The following is a 20230-nucleotide window of genomic DNA, read 5'->3' as shown; positions in this document are numbered from 1 at the left end:
TACAAAATAGGATAAATTTACAGCTACTTTCACTTAATTCAATGAGAAGAAAGAGGTGTACTAACAGTGTTTGGACAGAATATCCTGTCTGCTTCTTGTACTATGGATAACTACTAAGAAGATAACAATGTACAGTGTATTGACTATCAAAACTGTCCTATTATTCAGCTGTGAAACTGTCTCATTCATATTTATTTCTCAATAAAAAAATTTTTTAAAAATAAAAAATGTTGTAAGCCCCACTTGTTATTAGCTCCACCAGTGACTCTGCTAATAGCCATGATTGGAAGCAAGAGGTTCTCTTTTTGGTAAAAAGACTGGCAGGCCTAAGAAATGGCTGAGCTACTACACCTGAGCTGGGTTCTTACTACTTTGGCTGCCAGACTGGGAATGAAGCTAGTGTGATGCCTGGTCTGAGTAACTCTTTCCCTAGGATCCATAAGGCCTATATGACTTGTAGATAAAGCTTCATAAAAAAACAAAGGTGAAAGGCTGGCCAAATAGCTCAGTGGATTAAAGCACCTGCAAGCAGGTGCAGGGGCCATGGGTTTGATGCCTGCCCCATGCTGGCCCTGCCCCTGGGGCACGCTGAGATGTCAATTGAGACTGGGTGTGTTGGTGCGTGCCTGTAATCCCAGCTCTTGGGAGGCTGTAAACAGGTGGACCACTACGAGTCCAATCTAGCAGTGCGACCCTGAACACCCTGTAGAACCTTCCTTAAATACAAAAAAACCCCCAAAACACCAACAACCAAAAAACACAAAGGTGACTGTTGCTAAGAAGGTGGGCCTGAGGAAATGTGATGAGGCAGGTAGCTCTGTAGCTCTTTAATGCTAAAGTCCAGGCTACTTTCCTCAACTGTACAATGGGGATAATAACAATACCTATCTTGAAGAGTGGTTAAGAGAGTTGAGTTACTGACAATAAAAACTGTATTACTGAGTGTTTACTATATCATACCACAAACTGTTCTAAGAGCTCTAAACACATTAACTCACCAACTTCTCCTAAGTACCCTAGAAGTAGATATAGCTATAATGACTTTAAGATGAAGAAATCAAAGCAGAGAGACTAAATTATTTTGTTTCCTGGCAAATAGCAACTGTGATTTAAGTCTAAATAAGACTTTATGTTCACCAAAATAGTTCTCAAAGTTAATTTTAAAAAAAGGTAAAGAATACTTGACTTCTAAAGGTCTCATTGTGAACTCTGATTATGAAGAAGGTAGAAAGAGTAAGGGTGACTAACTTGGACAAAATCTTCATGAAGCATTCCTTGGTCTCTTTCCTAGCTAGCTTTTGGGTATCCATTACCTCTCCTCTTCTTTGGCCTCCCTCTCTCCCAGCTATCACTGTTATGACTGGTGCCCTAGGGACAGACTGTATAGAAGCTTGACATACTCAGCCCAGTATCAGCCTCACAGGGGCATACAGTGTTTTTAGGGAACTGATATGAAGCACTGGAAGTTAAAAAAAAATTTTTTTTTTTTTTTGAGACAGGGTTTTGCTATGTAGTTCACGCTAGACTTGAACTATGTGGCCAGGATAGCCTCACACGTGTGGTGACACTCTTGAGTGCTGCAATTACAGGTGCGTCCCACCTTGCCTGGCTTCAAAACTCTCGAAGCTATTTATGTCTTGAATCCAACCTACTTTTATGAGTAAAAAATAATATATAGAACAGTGACAGTAAACCTTTTAGAGCTTTTCAATGATACAAACAGCTCACTGTGCCACATGTGCTGTAGTTTTGCCACCACTGGTATAGGCTTGTGAACATTGGAGGAGTTCTACAATTTCCTCTAAGTTCTAATGTCCTGAAGCTTAAAAATATATTATTGCTTATCTTCTATCCCTCTTTCATAGGTAATGATTTTAGTTTCCTTTCAGCTGCCCACATAAGCTTCCCTGCATGATTTCTCAGTTTCCAATTTATGTTGTCCTCTCCTTGGAGTCCCCCATTCCATGTGTGAGTATACTCTGTCAACATAGCCCCAGGACAATCAGGCTTGGGAGTCAGGAACTCCCCAGCAAGCAAAGAACCCTTGTTTCTTGGCACTATTGTTGGCTGGCTTCCATTGGCCTCTGACACCTGTTCCAGATCTCCCTCTTGCTGCACTTCCCTCTCTAAGAGCAAAGACTCACCAGCACTGTTGGCTTCTGACTCCAGCAGGTGGATGTCATTGCAGTCCGCTAAGGAGTGCTCCAGGCAGAGCTGCAGGAAGCGAGCTTGGGTACGAGTGACCCGCTTCAGAAGTGACAGCAGGGCCACTGTCTGCTCACACTCATTCCAGCCCTTGAACCAGCCAGCAAGGATGCCCACCTGGTCTCGGAACATCATGGTGCCAGGCCTGGGGCCAGGGTGGGGGGGACGGCGGTGGCAAGGGCCAGCGCCGTCACATGGTCTCGGCTCTGGGCTCTTGTTATTTCTCCCCTGAGGGCCAGGGCTTGAAGATGTTCCCTGGCGTGCTGCCAACAGGTGATGAGGGGAAGAAGTCTGCTCACATTGGGGGAGGTCTTGGTCCAGCCACACCTCTCCACGCTCCTGCAAAAGGAAGCAAAGAGATCAGAAAGAATGAAGGGGCTGAAGCTGCCCTAGTGAGTGTGGGGTAGGGACAGGGGAAATGAAAGTCTCATGCCTTATTTGTGTGTGTGTGTGTGTGTGTGTGTGTGTGTGTGTGTGTGTGTGTGTGTGTCCAGCTCAGCCCACCAGGGGGCGGGGCGGGCTGGCTGGCATGTGGTGCTGGGGGATTGAACCGCAATCCCTGTGCTTTGCTTGGCTTAGCTTGTTCTAAGTAGGTGCTTTAGACCACTGAGCCATCTCACCAGCCCCTCATGCCTTTTTTAGAGTTCTTGTTCTGAGGAGCTCCTGGGAGAAAAATGAAGCCAGTCCCAGTTACTAACCCAACTTCCCCCCAGTCTTCAGATCCAGAAAAAAAGATTAAATGGCACCCTAGAGATTGAGAAGATGCTGTCTCTCATATAGATGGTTACAGACCCAAAGGAAGCATATTTAAAGCAGAGAGGGTGGGCACCGCGCGGGAGCGGCGGCGCGGTGAGGCGAGATGGTGTCTAGGGCTCGCAGTGCCAGCTGGTCGCTTCACTTTTGCCAACCTGCCGGTCATTATGCCGAAGAGGAAGTCTTCAGAGAATATAGAGGGCAAAGACGGATCCAAAGTAACTAAACAGGAACCCCTGAGACACTCTGCCAGATTGTCCACGAGACCTGCTCCACCGAAACCTGAACCTACACCGAGAAAAACATCTACCAAGAAAGAACCTGGACCGAAGAGTAACCAGGAGCTAAGGGCAAGCGGGAAGAGAAGCAGGAGGCTGGTGCGGAAGGTACTACGCTGTCTGAAAATGGTGAAACTGAAGCCCAAGAGGCACAGAAAACTGATTTTGTAGATATCAAGGGAGAATAAATTGGCGCAAAAAGTTGGGGTGATTTTATGTCCCTCTGGGACACCATTTAAAAGCTATTTTTACCAAGTATTTTGTAAACGCTAGTTTTTTAGGACTCTACTAGTTGGCATACAAAGTATATAAGGGTGCACATTTTACTCGCCTAGTCATGCTTTTGGAAGTTCTTACCGTTATCAAAAAGAAATGCCATCCTAGTATTGGAAGCTGCATATAGAACGGATGGGGCAGCGCTTGCCGCCACTCGAGAGTGTGGTCCTGTGCATATTGTGCTGCTTTTACTGTGCAGGTCTGAATTTTTTACGCAATTTTTCTAGAGCAATAATCAGTGGTGCTTTTGTACCTCGGTTTTATGTGATTTTAATGAAACATGGATAGTTGGGGCCACCTGTTTGACTGTGTATGGCTTGAAATAAAAGGTGTTCTTGTTTGCAAAAAAAAAAAAAAAAAAAAAAAATTAAAATAAAATAAAAAATAAAAAAAATAAAGCAGAGAGGGTAAGGCTGGGGAGGTAGTTTGGTGTTCTAAGTGCCTGCCTGAAAATCACAAGGACCTGGGTTCAAATGCCGGTCCCAAACCAGGCATGGTGGTGCATGCTTGTGATCCCAGTCCTGGGGAGGCTGAGATAGGAGGGATCCCTATGAGTCTGAGCTGCATAGCAAGACCCTGTACCAAATAAAAAGATTCAAAAAAATTAAAGCAGAGAGTGAGCTGAAAAGATGTTTTCCAGAAGTGGAAATTAAGCACAGTAGGGTTTTGTTCACCTGTAATAGCAGCGCTTGTGAGGCTGATGCAGGAGGATTCCTGAGTTGAGTGACAAAGTGAGTTCAAGGTGAGCCTGAACTGCATAGTGAAACTCTTTCTCAAAACAGACAAAAGGAAATAAGCTGTGCATTATGGGGAAGACCTGAATTAGTGGAGATCTGGCTCAAAGTCACAAGACTAAGGTGACCTGACCCTAAGCATGTCTCTTTATCTTGCTTGTCTTTGGTCACTTTTTCTGAGAGATGGACATAGTGAATGCTCACCTAACCAAAGGAACCTAAAGCACTTTTATTATTTCACATGAAAATCCAAAAATGCTTGGTCAGTGGTGGATGGTGACCCAGGAGGAAAGCTTGATATCATACAGATAACCATCTGGTCAATTACTGTACTGGTTGGGAACCTATTAGCCCTTGGGTATGGGCATTGACAGAGACCATCTGAAAGGTCACTGACAGGATGACAAGTCTTCATCTCCAACACAGCTATCCCACTCTGGAAAGACTATAACTCTAATCTCTCTCTTTTTTTTTGAGACAGGGCCTTGCTACAAATTCAGTGGTCTTGAACTCACTATAGAGCCCAGGCTGGCCTCAAACTTATGGCAATCTTCTTGCCTCAGCCTCCCAAGTGCTGAGATTACAGGTGTGTACTATCATACTCCACACACCTCTCATCTCTTATAGACTGCACCCATCCATCCCTACTGAGATAATTCCTCTCAGCCCTCTTCTTCATTCCCCAGAAGTCTGTTTCAGACTCAAGCTCTCTGGACTAGGAAGTTCCCATATCACCAGCCTATCATCCAAACTCCAGTCAAGAGGACCTGAATCTGAGGGGAAGGGGGCAATTCAGAAGTAAAAAAACTCCCACACAAGAAAGTGTCCAAACTCCTCTTAGGCAGAGGAATACATAGAAACTGTTTTTGTTTTTTTTTATTTTAAGGCCCGAAGATGTCTTTTAGGGGATTTCTGGTTTGCCGTGACTATCTGGGTTCGAACCACAGAAGCTTCAGCTTGAGGGCTTTCTTTAAGCAATCACTTAAACAACTGAGCTATTGGGCAGGCCCCCTAGAAACTGTTTTAACTGGGCCAACAACAGACCTATTCTTCAGTGGACTGCTTTCTGGTATTTTTTCTGAAGCCTTTTTCTAAGTGTCCTGAGCTCCAGGGTTTTACTCAATATTGGAAACCTGCAGGTTGTCTATCTTGCTATCAGTATCCTTGGCTCCACCCCAAAGCTACATTTAACTCTATCTCCCTCTGGCTGTGAAAGGATGGAAGTTTCTTGGACTGAGAACTCTTCAGGGAAACAATGAACATGCAGGCTCAGGTCTGCATGTTAAGAGAGCTACTTTCAACTCCCTGAACTTCCACATCCCTACTGAAGAGGGCAGTGAGGTATATCTGACAATGCCAAGACTTGCCTCCCAAATTCCGTGTTATCCCTAAACAAAGCCAACTGGCCTGTCAATCCATTTGGGTATTAGAAACAGGGAAGAGTGTGAGGGCAAACAAAACTGGTTCTGAGTGAAAAAGGCCTCTTAGTAATTTTTGTCTTTTTGAGACAAGGTCTTGTTATGCTGTTAAGGCTGGCCTTGAGCTTGCAACAACTGTCCTGCCTCAGCCTCCTGAGTGCTGAGATTACAAACATGTGCCACCATGCCTGGCTCAGTAATCTTTTAAGAGGAGAAATCAGATTCTGTCCTCTACTGGCTTAAAAACTTTGCAGTTTATATCCAATCTTGGCCAAAAAAGTCCCATGGGATTCTTGTGGCCTCTCTAACCTTGTGTACCAAGTTACTCTTGGATTCCTCTTTCCCTAGAGGATGGCTCCCATGTGTTACTCAGTTCGTAGCTCAATATCACTTCCTAAAGAAATAAAACAGGCTGGGGAGATAGCTCGGTAGAATAAGCGCTTGCCTGGCAAGCACAAGGGCCTGAGCTCAATCCTCGGTTCTGCAAAAAAGAAAGAAAACAATGGGAATATTTATCAGTGGGGAATGATTAATAAACTGGGGCTGACCCCACACTACACAATATCATGTACTATGAAAAATGATGGTATATGCCTGCAACCCTGAAAGCAAGATTAAAATACACACAAACACACATACACATGTGTATGTGTATATATATTGTATATAGTGTCTGACTTCTATCTACAAGCTTGGAGGAATAGAGTAAATAGGTACAATGAACAGCAATATATATAACATGATGCCATTTTCATTTAGAAAAAAAGCCATATACAGAGCCCCTTATATCTTACATATAAATATAAGAATATAAAGAAATGTGTAAACCTGACATGGTGGCACATGCCTGTAAGCCTCAAGAACCTAGTTCAAAGTAAAAAGTAAAAAAAAACGAGGGCACACAATAAAGGTCAGCAGTAGAGTTTCTCTGGGTCTGATAGCCAATACCACAAAAATAAAAAGAGAATGAAGGCAGGCAGGCAGATTGGCTGGTTATTTTTTATTTGTTTTAGTTGACAGGGTCTCTCTATATATTTAGGCTGTCCTTGAATTCACTATGCAGGCCAGACTGGCCTCAAACTTGCAGTGATCTTCCTACCTTAGCCTTCCAAGTGCTGGGATTATGAGAAATTATTAAGATTTTAAAAAATCTTTTTGTAGTGCTGGGGATTGATTCACTTATGCTAGGGAAGCAAGTTGCCACTAACTACATCTTCAGCCTTTAAAAATTTTACTTTGAGGGCCAGTGAGATAGCTCAGCGGACTAAGCGTCTGCTTAGGCAATCGTAGGGACCAGGGTTCAATCCCCCGCACCACATGCTGTGCTTGGTCCTCCCAATCCCCTCCCCCGCTCCCGTACTGAGCCAGCCACAAGAGTCCAGGAGTGGTGGCACACACCAGTGCTGGGGAAGCTGAAAACAGGAGGAACAACATGAGTCTGAGCTGCGTAGTAAGACCCTGTACCAAATACATTATTATTATTATTATTATTATTATTTTAACTTTAAGATAGGGTCTCACTAAACTGCCCAGGCTGGGCTCAAACTTGGGATTTTCCTGCCTCAGCATCTTCAGTACTTGTAATTATGAGCACGTGCCACCACACCAAAGCCTTAACACTGTTATAATTTTGTACTTTTTACTAGCTGCAAGTGATTAAATCATTTTTGTAATAGAAAAAAACATTAATTTTAAAGAACTTTAAGACTGCATTCTACTTCCTAGCTTAGTGAGAAAGAATACTGGAATTAATTATCAGTATTTGTCCAGGATGCAGGCGGCCGAGCGGTCACTCATATGCCTGGAAAAAAAAAAGTTTTCCTCCCCAGCTCCAGCATTTTGTGGCTTTCAGTCCCAAGGAGGCAACAGCTGCCTCAACATGAGGAAGAGTTTTTAAATAATGTATCTGTTCAAGAATGGAACTGGGTACCATGTGAGAAGTAATAAACTGCTGGAAGTGGTCAAGCAGAGTTTGGATGAACATCCATTGGGAGTGGCAGGGATTCCTTCACTGGGTGGCAACTCCTAAGATAAGACATGTTGCTGTTGCAGAGGGAACATTTGTGACCAGAGGTTTGACATGCCAACAGCATTTATAGCAAAATGATGACAGTATTCACAAATACACCAAAGTTGTACACATTCCTTCCCATAAATTTTATTGGGCTATTTTTTCTAAAGGAGAGCACTATCTCCCCCGCTGCCCCCATAAACTGCTGACTAAACATTAATCCTGCTTCTTCCAGCAAAGCTCTGGGACTGAACCGGGTCTCAAATACAATGCTTACAAGCCAGGCTCTGAACAAAGCAGGCCAGTGGGGACTATGTTGAGTTAAGAGTCCACACCCTGTCTAAAAGAAGTCACTATCCAGCTCTAATTAACTACTGCTGTGAGAGAATGTGGGGCCAGTATTATGAGACCTTAAGATATTTTTTAAAAGAAGAGCTGGAAATCTGGCTTTTAAAATAAAATTCTCCTATTTTTAAATTTTGGAAACCCATTCACATTAAATAGCAACAGTGAGCTACTACACATAGTGAACAAACCTTGTGGCATGTGGCCCTTGGAAGATGGCCACAAACTGAGAAAAGACCAGAAGTCTGCTTACTAGTCCTCCCTCCTAAGGCCTCTCTAGCCCTAATGTCCCACTGCTTAGGGAACATTAGGGGTGAAGACAATCTAGTGATAGAAGAGGCCTCTGGGAATATGCAGTAAGCACTGGGGAGTTTTCAGGACTGTACTGTTAAAAAAAAAAATGCCCCCATAGGAAGCATTCTGCTATGTCTTCAGGACAGAATGCCAACTGAAGATTGGTTAGCTCCCTCCCATCAAAGGACCAGAGGTCCTCAGCCTTGTCTAGCCCTGGTGCTCAGTGACAGTCAGAGATGATGACTTGGATAAGGCATGAATAACTATTTGAGACATCTCCCTGTGGTAGCATTTTACTGTGATGGATCTGCCTGCCAAGTATCTATTCCCATATTCTAGCACCAGCACCCTGAGTTTCCCCAGGAGAATTAACTAACTGCCTTTCTTGGCTCCAGAAGTAGACACAGTGTAAGGCCTGGCCAAGGAGCATCTGCCTTGGGTTTTTTCTGGAATTACTAGGGAAGTAAGTTCTCAGTTACTGAGTGCTACTTCTGCTGTCTTGTGATGGAAGCCTTCTTCCAAACAAAGCCAAAACAAATGAAGGCAGAGTCAAGAGATGCAGGGAGAAAAAGGATCTGTTCATATCATTTGAAAACCTGGATCTAATACATTCCTTTTTGGCTTCAGACAGTTTGAGCTATGTTTCTATTACTTAAAATCGAGAGAGCCTACACCAGTTGCAGACAAAACAGAATTCACCACTGCTTTGGTATCTTTGTCCTCACATGATCAAAAATCACTCCATGGGGCCGGGGAGATGGCTCAGTAGGATAAGCGCTTGACTGGCAAACGCAAGGATCTGAGTTCAATCCCCAGTTCCGCCAAAAAAAAAAAAAAAAAAAAAAAAAAAATCACTCCTTGCCTTTGAAGAAAGATGTAAGAAGGGAATCCCTATGGCAAATAGATCAAATAGCCCAGTAATACTGCTGTAACTTCGCCGTAACAGGACCTGATGAACTTTTTAGGAAACACCTACTAACTCCAAAAGAAAGAAACTGAGCCAACAAAATGCCTTAGAGGTTCTAGGCACAGCTGCTCTTCAGGCTTCTTCCCTAGCCCTGAACAGTAAGAAAGGGTCTATAGACAGGAGGCAACTCTAGAGCTCAGCTCTTTTCTCATTCAAATATAAGGCTGCTTCAAACATTGGCTCTCAGGGGGTGAGGGAGATGGCTCAGCAGATGGCAAGGGCCAGAGTTCACTCCCTAGTTCCACCCAAAAAAAGGTGGGGGGGGGAGATGGCTCAGAGGAATAAGTGCTTCCCTGGCAAGTGCAAGTGCCTGAGTTCAATCCCCAGTTCCGAAAGAAAAAACAAACAGAAAACACTGGTTCTCCTGTTGATACTTACTTGCTGTGTTGACTTTCAGAACAAGTAACTCATAAGTTTCTTCCTTAGTAACTGCTCCTTAGAAGAATTAACTGAAACAATGTATACAGATACACCTAGCAGCCTCAGTGATGAACCATGTCTATAATCCCAGCACCCTGGGAGGTTAGGGCAGGAGGACTGAAGCTTGAGCCCACTCTGGGATCCTAAGCAACTAAGCAAAAAGGGATGGGGATGTGGGTCATTGAGAGGACTTTGAATTCAACCCTCAGTACCATTAGCACACACACATCCTAACCTTCCAGTAGCATGGTGCTTAGCATGTCTTCACATATCTTAGATTAAGTGCCATTTCCCAGGCCCCATGCTAACAGTTCTTCATGGATGAGCTCATTTGCTTTGCATAAATCATTGGCAGTGCTTGCACAGTAAGTAGAAGGCCCTGGATTTAGTCCTTAGCATACCAAGTGATGTACTATAAATGAAATATATCTATATCTCTATCTATGTATCTTCATTTTACAGATGGAAAAATTGAGATGTAGAAAAAGTCACTGCCCATAACTGTACAAATTTGGCTTCAAAGCTCTTGCTTGCTGTTCAAAATGCTGCAGCTTCCTGTAAGTTTCCTTCCATACTAGAAAGTTGGGCCTCAGAGCACATCCTTTAACATCAACATCTTTGAGTAAAGGGATCTTATCAGTCTTTCTGTCCATCCCTTACTCTTATGCAGCACACATGTAGTTCTTTCTGAAACCCACATTTGATGAACAATGTATTGGGGTTGTTATGCAAGTTTAACTTACTATCCTAACCTGGGAACAGAATATCAGAAACCAGAGGAATCCAACATCTCTCTTGTAAGAACCGTATTTTCAGAAACTCCTGAAATATGTACACAAATGTGGAATATATGTACACATTTGTAGTAGTATGTGTACTATTACCTCAGCAGAGAAAGGGTCTTTTGTTTGAACAGTCCTAGGGAAGAAAAGGAGTGGAGGAGAAGACAGGAGGGAGGGCCCCCAGAAGATAAGTGTAGCATGGAGGGGTCTGGGAAACCCTGGAATATATAGGCTAGTGTTCCTGTTCTCATTCCTAAGTCTGTTGATCCTACACCTTTAAAAATCTGTCCCCTACTGTTTCATTTTTCTACACCTGCATCATCTCACTGAGGAAAAACTCAGTGCAAAAAACTCCTGTAAATTCAAATGTCCAAATGTGGACAACTTTGAATTTTTTAAAGTCATCTTTTGCTCTTTCCTCTTCCTGAAGATTCAATAATCAGCCTGTCATCCCTCCCTCCCCTGACCACTGAACCCAGGGACCTTCTACCATTGAGCTACACCCCCATCCATTTTTATTTATTTTTATGTTTTTTGTTTGTTTTTGTTTTGTACAGGGTCTCACTAGGTAGCTCAAACTTGTTAGTGATCCTCCTGTTTTCAGCCTCCCCAGCACTGGGATTACAGGCATGCGCCACCACACCCAGACTCGGCTGCCAGGGATTGAACCTGGTCTCTGCACTTGCCTATGCAGCCATTTTTATTTTGAGACAGAATCTTAAATTGCCCAGTTGGGCTGGATCTTGTGATCCTTCCTCAGCCTCCCAGAGTGCTTATGCCACCACAACAAATCTTGGTATTTTTTTCCTGCAGTGCTAGGAATTGAACCTAGAAATTACTGCAAACTAAAGAAGTGGTCTATCACTGAGCAATACTCCCAGCCCCTCTTTTCACTTAAACGTGTCCTCATCCGTCCCAAAATTCAAGTGGCTCAAACCAGACTGCTCGGTTGAAAACATACTTATAATCCTCTTTTCTTTTTTGAGACAGAATCTTTCTATATGGTTCAGGTTTTCTTTAAACTGACTGTACCCCAGGCTGGACTGAAACTCAAGGCAACCTCCTTGTCTCAGCCTCTTGGGTCCTGGGTTATCAGCACAGGGCACTACCTGCCATAACCCTACTACTTATTACTGGCATATTTTGGGGGAAGTTTTTCATTTTGCTGCATCTATTTTCTCATCTGTAAAATGGATTTTACTACTCTCGGAGTTGTAAAGGATAAAAAAGACTTTTCTCTAATGCCATCAAATCCTGTTTTCTCCATACCCAAAATACATTCATTTCTCTCCAACTTTACTGCCACCATATCGAAATCACCATTCTCTTGTGTGGACAAATGGATTGCCTAACTTGCCTCTCTACTTCTGTACTCACCCTTTTGTTTTCCTTTAGAAAGCAAATTTTCTAAAAAACAAAAGTCTGATTGTCTCGCTGGTCAGCTTTTTTTTTTTTTATGTACTTAGTACAGGATCTTACTATGTAGATCAGACTCCTAGTGATTCTGTTTTTGGCCTCCCAAGCGCTAGGATTAGGTGCACGCCACCACACCCAATCTCAATCCCAATCTCAGCGCACCCTGGGAGTGGGGCTGGCACAGCACGCCAGGATCAAACCCCGGCTGCTGCACTTTGCCTAAGCAGGTGCCTTAGTCTTCTGAGCTATCTGGCTGGCTCTTGGCCAGCTTTAAAAAAATAAAAAAATAAAAAAAAACCACAAAATGTATCTAGTAGTTTCCCACTTCTCTTAAACAGACCTGGGCTCACATGTGCCCCTATCTTCATCACTTCTCCAGTGTCAAAGTCTTCACTATCATCAAGAAGTGTGTCCTAGGCTGGGGAGATAGCTCTCTGGTTTAAGCAGCTGCCTGGCAAGCACAAGGACCTGGGTCCAGGTGTGGAGGCGCATGCCTACAATCCCAGCGCTGGGTAGACTGAGACAGGAGGATCACTACAAATCTGAACTGCATAGAGAGATCCTATACCAAATAAATAATTAAAAATATAATATATATTTTTAAAAAAGAAATGTGTCTTCCTCCCAAACTGCCCAGATTACCAGAACCACGTGGGGAGTGGAGACTGCTAATACTGCTTTATCTCTCCACTTCCTAGCACATCACCTGGCACATTGCAGGCCCTTCCTTAGGAAATATCTGTAATACTCCCTAGAGTTTAGTTTAGAAGGTCCCACTTCGAGATCATCTCCCAAGTATCTCTATTTTTTTGATATATCAGGCTCAATTACCTTCTGAAAGAGGCCATCTATGACCACTCTGTCTACATCCACCAGCATCATCCTCAGCCTCCCTTTTACCTACAGTTTTATTTCCTTTATAGCACACATCACAAATTTGTTTTACTGTCTGTATATCTGCCCTCCCATCAGAAAATAAGCTCCATGAGTTTCAGAACAGTTTTACTCTCTGCTGTATCTTTGGTTACCTAGAATAGTACTTCCACTAAAAAAAAAAAAAAAAAAAAAATCCCTCAACCCCTATCAGTAATGAGGATTGAAACCAAAGAGTAATGTGTCATGAATGCATAGCTTTTTACTTTTTGTTTTTTTTTAAATTTTATTTATTTGTGTGTGTTTGTGTGTGTGTGTGTGTGTGTGGCCAGCTCAGCCCGCCAGGGGGCGGGGCTGGCTGGCATGTGGTACTGGGGGATTGAACCATGGTCCTTGTGCTTTTTTCGCTAAGCTTGTTCTAAGTAGGTGCTTTAGACCACTGAGCCATCTCACCAGTCCCACTTTTTGGTTTTTTGAGACAGGGTCTCATTATGAAGCAATCCTCTTGCCTTAGCCTCCCAAATGCAGGTGTGTACCATCATGCCCAATCTCTTTACTTTTTTTTTGACAGAATCTAGCTAAATTGCTCAGTCTGACCTTGAACTTGAAATTTTCCTGCTTCAGCCTCTCTAGTACATAAGCTGATAAATGAATGAATGCAGGCTGGAGACATTTGAAACTTGCATACCACTACTCTGTAACTTGCCCTCAACCAGATGCTATTCAATAAGTTTAGACTAAAACAAACAAAACTCCATTCATGGCAATCTATTTAACTTCAAAAGTGGATCCAATCACAGAGGAGAAAACAACTGGGACTTGGGGATAGTAAGGAGAACTACCATTACTGCCCCAGAAAGACCATGGGATGGAATCACAATTCTGTTTGGCTAGCAAACAAGAAACCAAATTCCAGAATACAAAACCCAAAACAAGTCTTTAAGGATCTTCTGCCTTCATTCTGTACTTACTCAGGGAAGAAACTGTTTCCAAACTGGATTTCTCATGAAAGTTTTTTTCTGTAGAGTGAATGAGACAGGATTTCAACCCAGGGCTGCTGAGGATCATCTCTAACCACAAAGTAGAAGAAGCCTGGTGAAGATGAAATTAACTTAATGGAGAAATGAGAATACTGAGCAAACTACCCAAACTCCTGGATGTAACTAAGTCTACATCACTCTAGTGCTGGACAGTAAAATGAGCTGATTAATATCTCCCTCCTGCCCCTGCTGGTGTTGGGAGATCAAAATCCCCTTTTGAAGCCACTAGAGCTGACGTTCTGCCACTTATGCACTAATCTTGGCTGTTAGAAGCTACCTTTTGTTAATACTTGGCACTTCATTGCAAGGTTTTAAGTAGTGTACTTTGTCTTATATAGTCCTCATAACAGTTCTTTGAAATAGAATGTCATCATATTTTTGTGTGTATAGTTGAATCTAGGGCTTTTGCATTAAGCTACACATTGATCCCCTTTATATCTTTTAGACAAAAGTCAAATTTGTTCAGGTTGGGCACAAACTCATGCTTTTCCTGCCTCAGCCTCCTGAATCACTTGAATTATAGGCATGCACTATCATGTCTGATTTTAGCTTCATTATTTAGCTCTGGAAACTTATAGCTACAGTAAGTAACTTTCCTGGGTCACCAACTTGGTAAGAGAATGATGTGGGGTGCAAATCCTTTCTGATCCTACAACCTACACACCTAATCACACTATAATGCCTCATTGCTCCCAATCCTGAAGAGAAAATCTAATTCTCTGATCCATAGTGCTATAATACTGGAATGGACAGGGCACACAGACCTTCTAGTAATTCTACCTGTCCTCCATTTCCTATGTAAAATGAAAATAATAGTTTTACCTACAGTGTTCTTATGATGTGAGATAGATCACACACATAAAGCACTTAAACCATGCTTGGCAGAGAGTAAACATTCAACAAAACAGTAGTCATTATTACTATTATTATTCTCTGGACTACTAAATAATTGAGCTGGAAAATACCAGGCAAATGAAAGTGATGTCCTCTTCCACCTCTATCCATAAATGAATAGAAGAGATACTACTGGTAAGAGATGAGGTGGCTTTCTTGTCTCTGACCCACTGCTTAGTTTCCTGCACCTGGGAGGCACTGCATCATTGTCTTAACTCCTATGGAATGCCACCCAGCTCAAACACCACCTTTTCTGTGAGGTCTTTCCAAATAAAGGGTTCTTGTCACTGCTGAATCACCACAGCATATCCTCTGTATCTCATATTATGCCTGGTATATTTGCCCAAGCCCTCTATTGGACTGTGAGCTTCCTAAAGGTAGACCCTAGTGTTTACCAAAGGGTCTCTGTCTCCTCTTCTGAGCCCTAGAGAGGAAAAGAATCTCTTAGAAAATGTTGAGAGCTTTGTGAAGGCCCCAAACTTACCAAGGCTGAAGGGAGCTGAGAAGCAAATCAGGATAGGTGAAACAGGTCAATAGGAATAGAACTTGGGGTAGCTCAGAATCAGGAAAGAGCATAAAGAAAATTCCCATACATGAAAGCAAGTGGGGCAGGAGAAATGAGGGAACTAAAAAGAGGTGGAAGGAAAGAGGAGAGGAGGGAGTAATATGTGCTGAACCTGAATGAGTAAGATTTGGAAAACTTGTGGAATCATTCTTCAATGATTCCCAAGTAGATAGATTCTACCTCACAGACTCAGAGACACCCAATGAGTGTAAGTGGGCAAGTACATAAAAAACTACTAGGGAGTTGAGTACAGTGGAACACATCTGTAATCCCAGTTACTTGGGAGACTGTGGCCAGAGGATTTCACATTCAAGACCTGTCTGGGAAACGTTAAAACTGTCTTAAATGAAAGCACTAGGGATGTAGTTCAGTGAGTGAGACTGCCCTTGAGTTTATTCCCCAGCACCACAAACAGCAGGTAAGGGGAGTGGTACCAGAGGAAATACAATGGAGAGCACTTGGCAGTTAAGAATCAAGAGACCTGAAGATGCCTCAAGGGGAGGATGCTTAGGTAGAGAGGATTGGATAAAGGGCTAAGAGAGAGCTGTGTACAAGGACTAGCATTTTAAAGCAGAAGCACCAAAGTGCTAGGAGGCAGCCTAAAAGGGTCAAGGGGAAACCAGAAGGAGAAAGTGCTAAGAGAGATCTGAAAGGGAACCATTCAAAGGCAGAATGTTGTAATTACTCAGAAAATGTAGTCACCTAGTGGAGAAATTAATTTCCTCTGAAGAATAAGTCTTTCTGAAAGACGGGTACTTCACAAAGGGGGAACCCCCCAGGAATAAGGGGGTTGGGTAGAAGGGCTCAAAGGTATACCTAGAGGCATCTTTTAGGGGACTTTTTGTGGGGGAAAGGGAAATCTTCCCAGGAAGGCAGTGACTCTCAAAATTGATCATGGATCAGAATTATAAGAGGGTTTAGGCTGGTAAGATAGCTCAACAGCAAAAGTGCCTGCCTGGCAACTGCAAGGTCCTGTGTTTGATGCCAGGTACAAAAAAAAAAAAAAAAAAAAAAAAGTTTATTAAAAACTCAGGTTGCCAGGCCCTGCTTCCAGGTTTTCTGGTTCAGTAAGTCTGGGTGGGATCAAAGAATCTGCATTTCTAGCAAATGTTGCTGCTATTGTGGCCCAGGGAACATATTCAGAATCACTGTTGTGGAGCCCTCAAAAGTGAAAAGCTTTTCAAAGAAAAATGAATACAGTCCTTAGGAAGTCTCTAAACAGGATAGTAGTGGTCTCTTACTACTAAAGGCAAGAGAGCTTTTTGAGGGTAGGACTTCAGAGAAAAGGGTCTGAGAGAAAAGTGCGCAACAGTATTTTCACAGGGCATGGTTGTGAAGGATTTTTTATTTTATTATTATTATTTTTTGGTGAAACCAGGAATTGAACTCAGGTCCTTGTGCTTGCCAGGGAAGCGCTTATTCCATTGAGCCATTTCCCCGGCCCCCAGGATCTTTAAAAGGAGAGAGAAGCCATGCATAAAATCCAGGTGGTGCACACCTGTAACCCCAGCTACTAGCTATGAAGGAGGTTGAGGAAGTAGTATTACAATATTACAATCTCACCTGGGCAAACTGAGAGCAACTGTCTCAAAAAATAAAAAGAGTTGGGGATGTAGCTCTGTGGTAGATTACCTCTGAGCACGATCTCTAATACTGTAAATAATAATAAAGAGACAAGAGTCTCAAGGAGAGAAATCTGGAGGATGCATGATCTCTGAAGACATAATGAGGGAAGGAGGCTCAGAACTCAGAAGGGTGTCCCAGTTGATTTCAGAGGAATGAGAATGGGGAAAATCTCAAGTCAACAACTTTTTTTTTTTTTTTTTTTTTTTTTTTTTGGCAGAACTGGGGATTGAACTCAGGCCCTTGCACTTACCAGGCAAGCACTTATTCTACTGAGCTATCTCCCTGGCCCCTGTTCTCAGGAAATCTAAGCAAGTGCTAGGTATTGCTGATGCAGGACAATTTGGAAGAAAATTCTCTAAGGGGTGTCTGGCCAAGGTGTGATCTTTTGAGAGATGTCTTGGTATATTGGAATATGATGACAGAAGGGTCTCTGCGCAAAAATCTCCTTAGAGATCTCTGATGAGGAGAAATCTCTGAATAAAGATCATATATATGGGCAGAAGGAGAAAGATATTTTTTAGGGGTCCTGAGAATGTCAGAATACAAGGTTTTTCAGAAACAATTCTGGGATTCTAACAGAAGCTCAGAGTTGAGGGAAGAGTAAGTATGTGTGTAATCTTTTACAGGGGAATCTTGAAGAACTGGGGCAACCTATTAGGATACATTATTACTAAGAAAAGTCTCTTAGTAAGGCAGAGCTCTCTGACTCAAGGGGCTCCAGGGGAATCTGAGGGGCTTCTCTTGGACTCTGATGGCCAACTCTGGAGAGTTTCAGATGGCAGCTGGGGTCTCTGATGTGAAATCTGGAAAACTGCACCTTGGAGGAGTAATGAGGAGAACTTTGAGATCTTATAAGGGTAATGAGGAGGATCTCTGCATTAATTTATCTAAAATAAGTCTACAAAGGGGAAATTCCAAGTTGTCTAAGAAGAGTTTTAGAGAATATAACACTACAAGGGAACTTCTTAGGCTTCTTATCCAATTTTTTTGAGGTGTGTGGGTTACCAGAAAAGCTTCAGATTCACAAAAGGAATTTTGGAAGAAGCTTTTGGACTATGGAAGAAGAGTTTTCTAGTGATTTCAAGCAATTTCTGGAGACTTTTAGGATGGGAAGAGGTCTTGGCAAGACTGTTAGGGTACTTGAGGATTACTTCTAGAGCATTTCCGGGAGGGGAGTTTGGGGAAAGGTGAGGTCTCTGGGAGAGATTTTTGAAATCTGTGCAAAGGTCCAGAGGAGTTTTTAAAAAGGGGTGTGTACTGGAGATGACTGCCAATAGGGTAGTGTTTGTGAGGCTGTCCTTGGTGAATTTTTGTGATCTGGGGTCACTGTGAGAGTCTCTGAGTAAGAGTACTCTCCTCTTGAGAACATAGGAAGATCTTCAATGAAGACAGTAGGGTTCATCACAGGTATTCTAAAGGATTTGGGAGGATTAGAACTAAAAATCTCTAAAAGATTTTTCGGAAGAGGGTAGGTGGGAAGGAAAATACTTGGGATTTGTGAGGGAGAAGTCTGGGGGAGACTGACTGGATATGCAAAGCTCGTCTTTAGAGATTTCTGGGGTGTCCAGGGAGCTGGGGGTGATTTCAGGGAGCCTCAGAGGGAGCTTTTGAGGGCTTAGCAGGGAGGTTCCTGGGGGAGATCTAGGATACAAAAGGAGCGGCCTCCGCGGAGTATTTTTTCATACTGGAAACGGATGGAGGGGTCTGTTGGGTCTTAAGGGCGGGGGTCTATGGGTAAAAAACTGTAGGGAGACATGAAGGTCTCTGGAGAAGGCGGCTTAAGAGGACAGCAGTTTCGGGGGTTCTCAGACGTACATCGTGAATGTTTCGGGAGCTGCGAGGCAGATGTGTGCGGATTCAAGGGGGAGATCTACGGCCTAGCCCCTCTGCGATACCAAGGGTGTGAGGAGGGTTTCGGAGGGAAGTTCCCAAAGGGGCCGCAAGGGCGAGCCGGGCCGGGTGTGGGGCTCTTTCGCGGTCCTGAGCTGTGAGGTCCGTGCTCCGCACCCGCCACTGCCTGCGGCTCGGGGTCCCTGAGGGGGCGGGGCCGCCCGTGCGGCCTGGGTCGCCCTGAGGGGAGCCCCGTGCGCCCCGACCCGCCGCCGCCCTGCGCCCGCCCAGCTCAACCTGGCCCCAGCTCACCACCTCGGCCTCCTCCTCTGCCGCCGCCGCCGCCGCCACCGCCCGGGCCTCTTCAGGCCGCTGGCGCCCCAGTCGCCCCCTCTCTGGCCCGAGGGCTCCCCTACCTCCGCCCGCACCGACCACCGCCGCCGCCACCGCCGCCGCCGCCGTCGCGCTGCGTCACGGCGCCGTGCGTCACCGCCCCTGCCCCCTCCCCTACAGGGGCCTCCGCGCGTCTGCATTAGCTTACACCTAGATGACGAACGGCACAGCAGCCAATAGGCAGCGAGGACAGCCCGAAGGGCGGGAGGTGTGCGTCGAGAAAGGCGGGGTCCTGGCCGGGAGGGGAGCGACTGGGCTGGAACGAGGCCCAAGAGGCCCGCCCCCTCCTCAGTGGGATTGGTTAGGAGTGGGGGTGACGGGCTGTTGGCCAGACCTGGGGCTCTAGCGGCGGGAGGGGAAGGGGTGGGGCTCGCGCTGCGTAGCCTAGGGCAACGGGCCGGGTGGAGGCCGCAATTGGGCCTCCAGGCCCGCAGGGGGCAGTCTCGCGCCTGTCTGCCTCAGAGGCCGCAAACTAAGTCACAATTCCTCATTCTAGCGTTCCAGGCCTGATCCTCCCCGCCCTTCTGCCACGCCCCACCCAGGGCCTTGGCCAGGCCCGGCTCTCGACTCTCCTGGGACAGCGTGTCTGCCCTCACTCGGGCTGTTGGCGTCCAGCGTCCCTCCGCGACACTCTCTGAGCCGCTCGCTGTCAGATGAGACCCTGATAGGGAGGGGAGATGGACCTTTAGGATGGGGGGGGGGCATGTACAGCAATCGGCACAAAGGAGGCTGTCAATAAATGGGAGTTGTCGTTCTGACTTTCATTGTACTCTAGTCCATAAACCGTCCTGGATCAGGTGAACTAATCGGAAGTGGTCCTGCACAGGTGACAGTGACAATACTTGTTACAGGAATTCAGACCTCGGCAGTCTGGGTGGAGTGTTCAAGACAGGGTGTGGTGAGAATGAGCTTTCGGCCAAACATCTGGCCGGGGAGGGAGTTTGGACTTGTGCTGAAGGCATGAGGGACCCGTGTAAGGGAGTCAAGACTGGGAGGGTGCTGGGGAGTTGGGGGTTTTGGAGAGATGTCTCTGGCTTATCTTTGGAGGATAGACTGGGAGCTGTGAAACTAGAGGCCAGGAATACAGGGAGGCTGCTGGGAAGGAGAGGT

The 20230-nt window shown here is 44.7% G+C and overlaps 1 protein-coding gene and 1 pseudogene across 3 annotated transcripts in view; one reads left to right on the top strand and one right to left on the bottom strand.

Moving 5' to 3' along the window:
- Samd4b (sterile alpha motif domain containing 4B) overlaps nucleotides 1–19214 on the bottom strand; it is a 45055-nt gene extending 25841 nt beyond the window's left edge. The window contains exons 1-2 of one of the 3 annotated variants that reach the window (XM_023721550.1): nucleotides 19144–19214; nucleotides 2145–2544 (exon numbers count right to left, since the gene is read on the bottom strand). In XM_023721550.1, the coding sequence (XP_023577318.1) occupies nucleotides 2145–2340 (196 nt within the window). In that variant the 5' untranslated portion in view covers nucleotides 2341–2544; nucleotides 19144–19214. Of the gene's footprint in view, nucleotides 1–2144; nucleotides 2545–19039 lie in introns of all 3 variants that reach the window. The other 2 variants (XM_023721549.1, XM_023721551.1) reach the window with 2 other exon arrangements.
- On the top strand, nucleotides 3065–3573 carry LOC101571886 (annotated as a pseudogene).
- Nucleotides 19215–20230: the final 1016 nt, after the last annotated feature.

The sequence above is a fragment of the Octodon degus genome, unplaced genomic scaffold (genome assembly GCF_000260255.1).
Source record: "Octodon degus isolate 3935 unplaced genomic scaffold, OctDeg1.0 scaffold00083, whole genome shotgun sequence".
NCBI classification, from domain to species: Eukaryota; Metazoa; Chordata; class Mammalia; order Rodentia; family Octodontidae; genus Octodon; species Octodon degus.
Note: the sequence above shows the minus strand (reverse complement) of the source record. Positions and strands in the feature narration are given on the sequence as shown.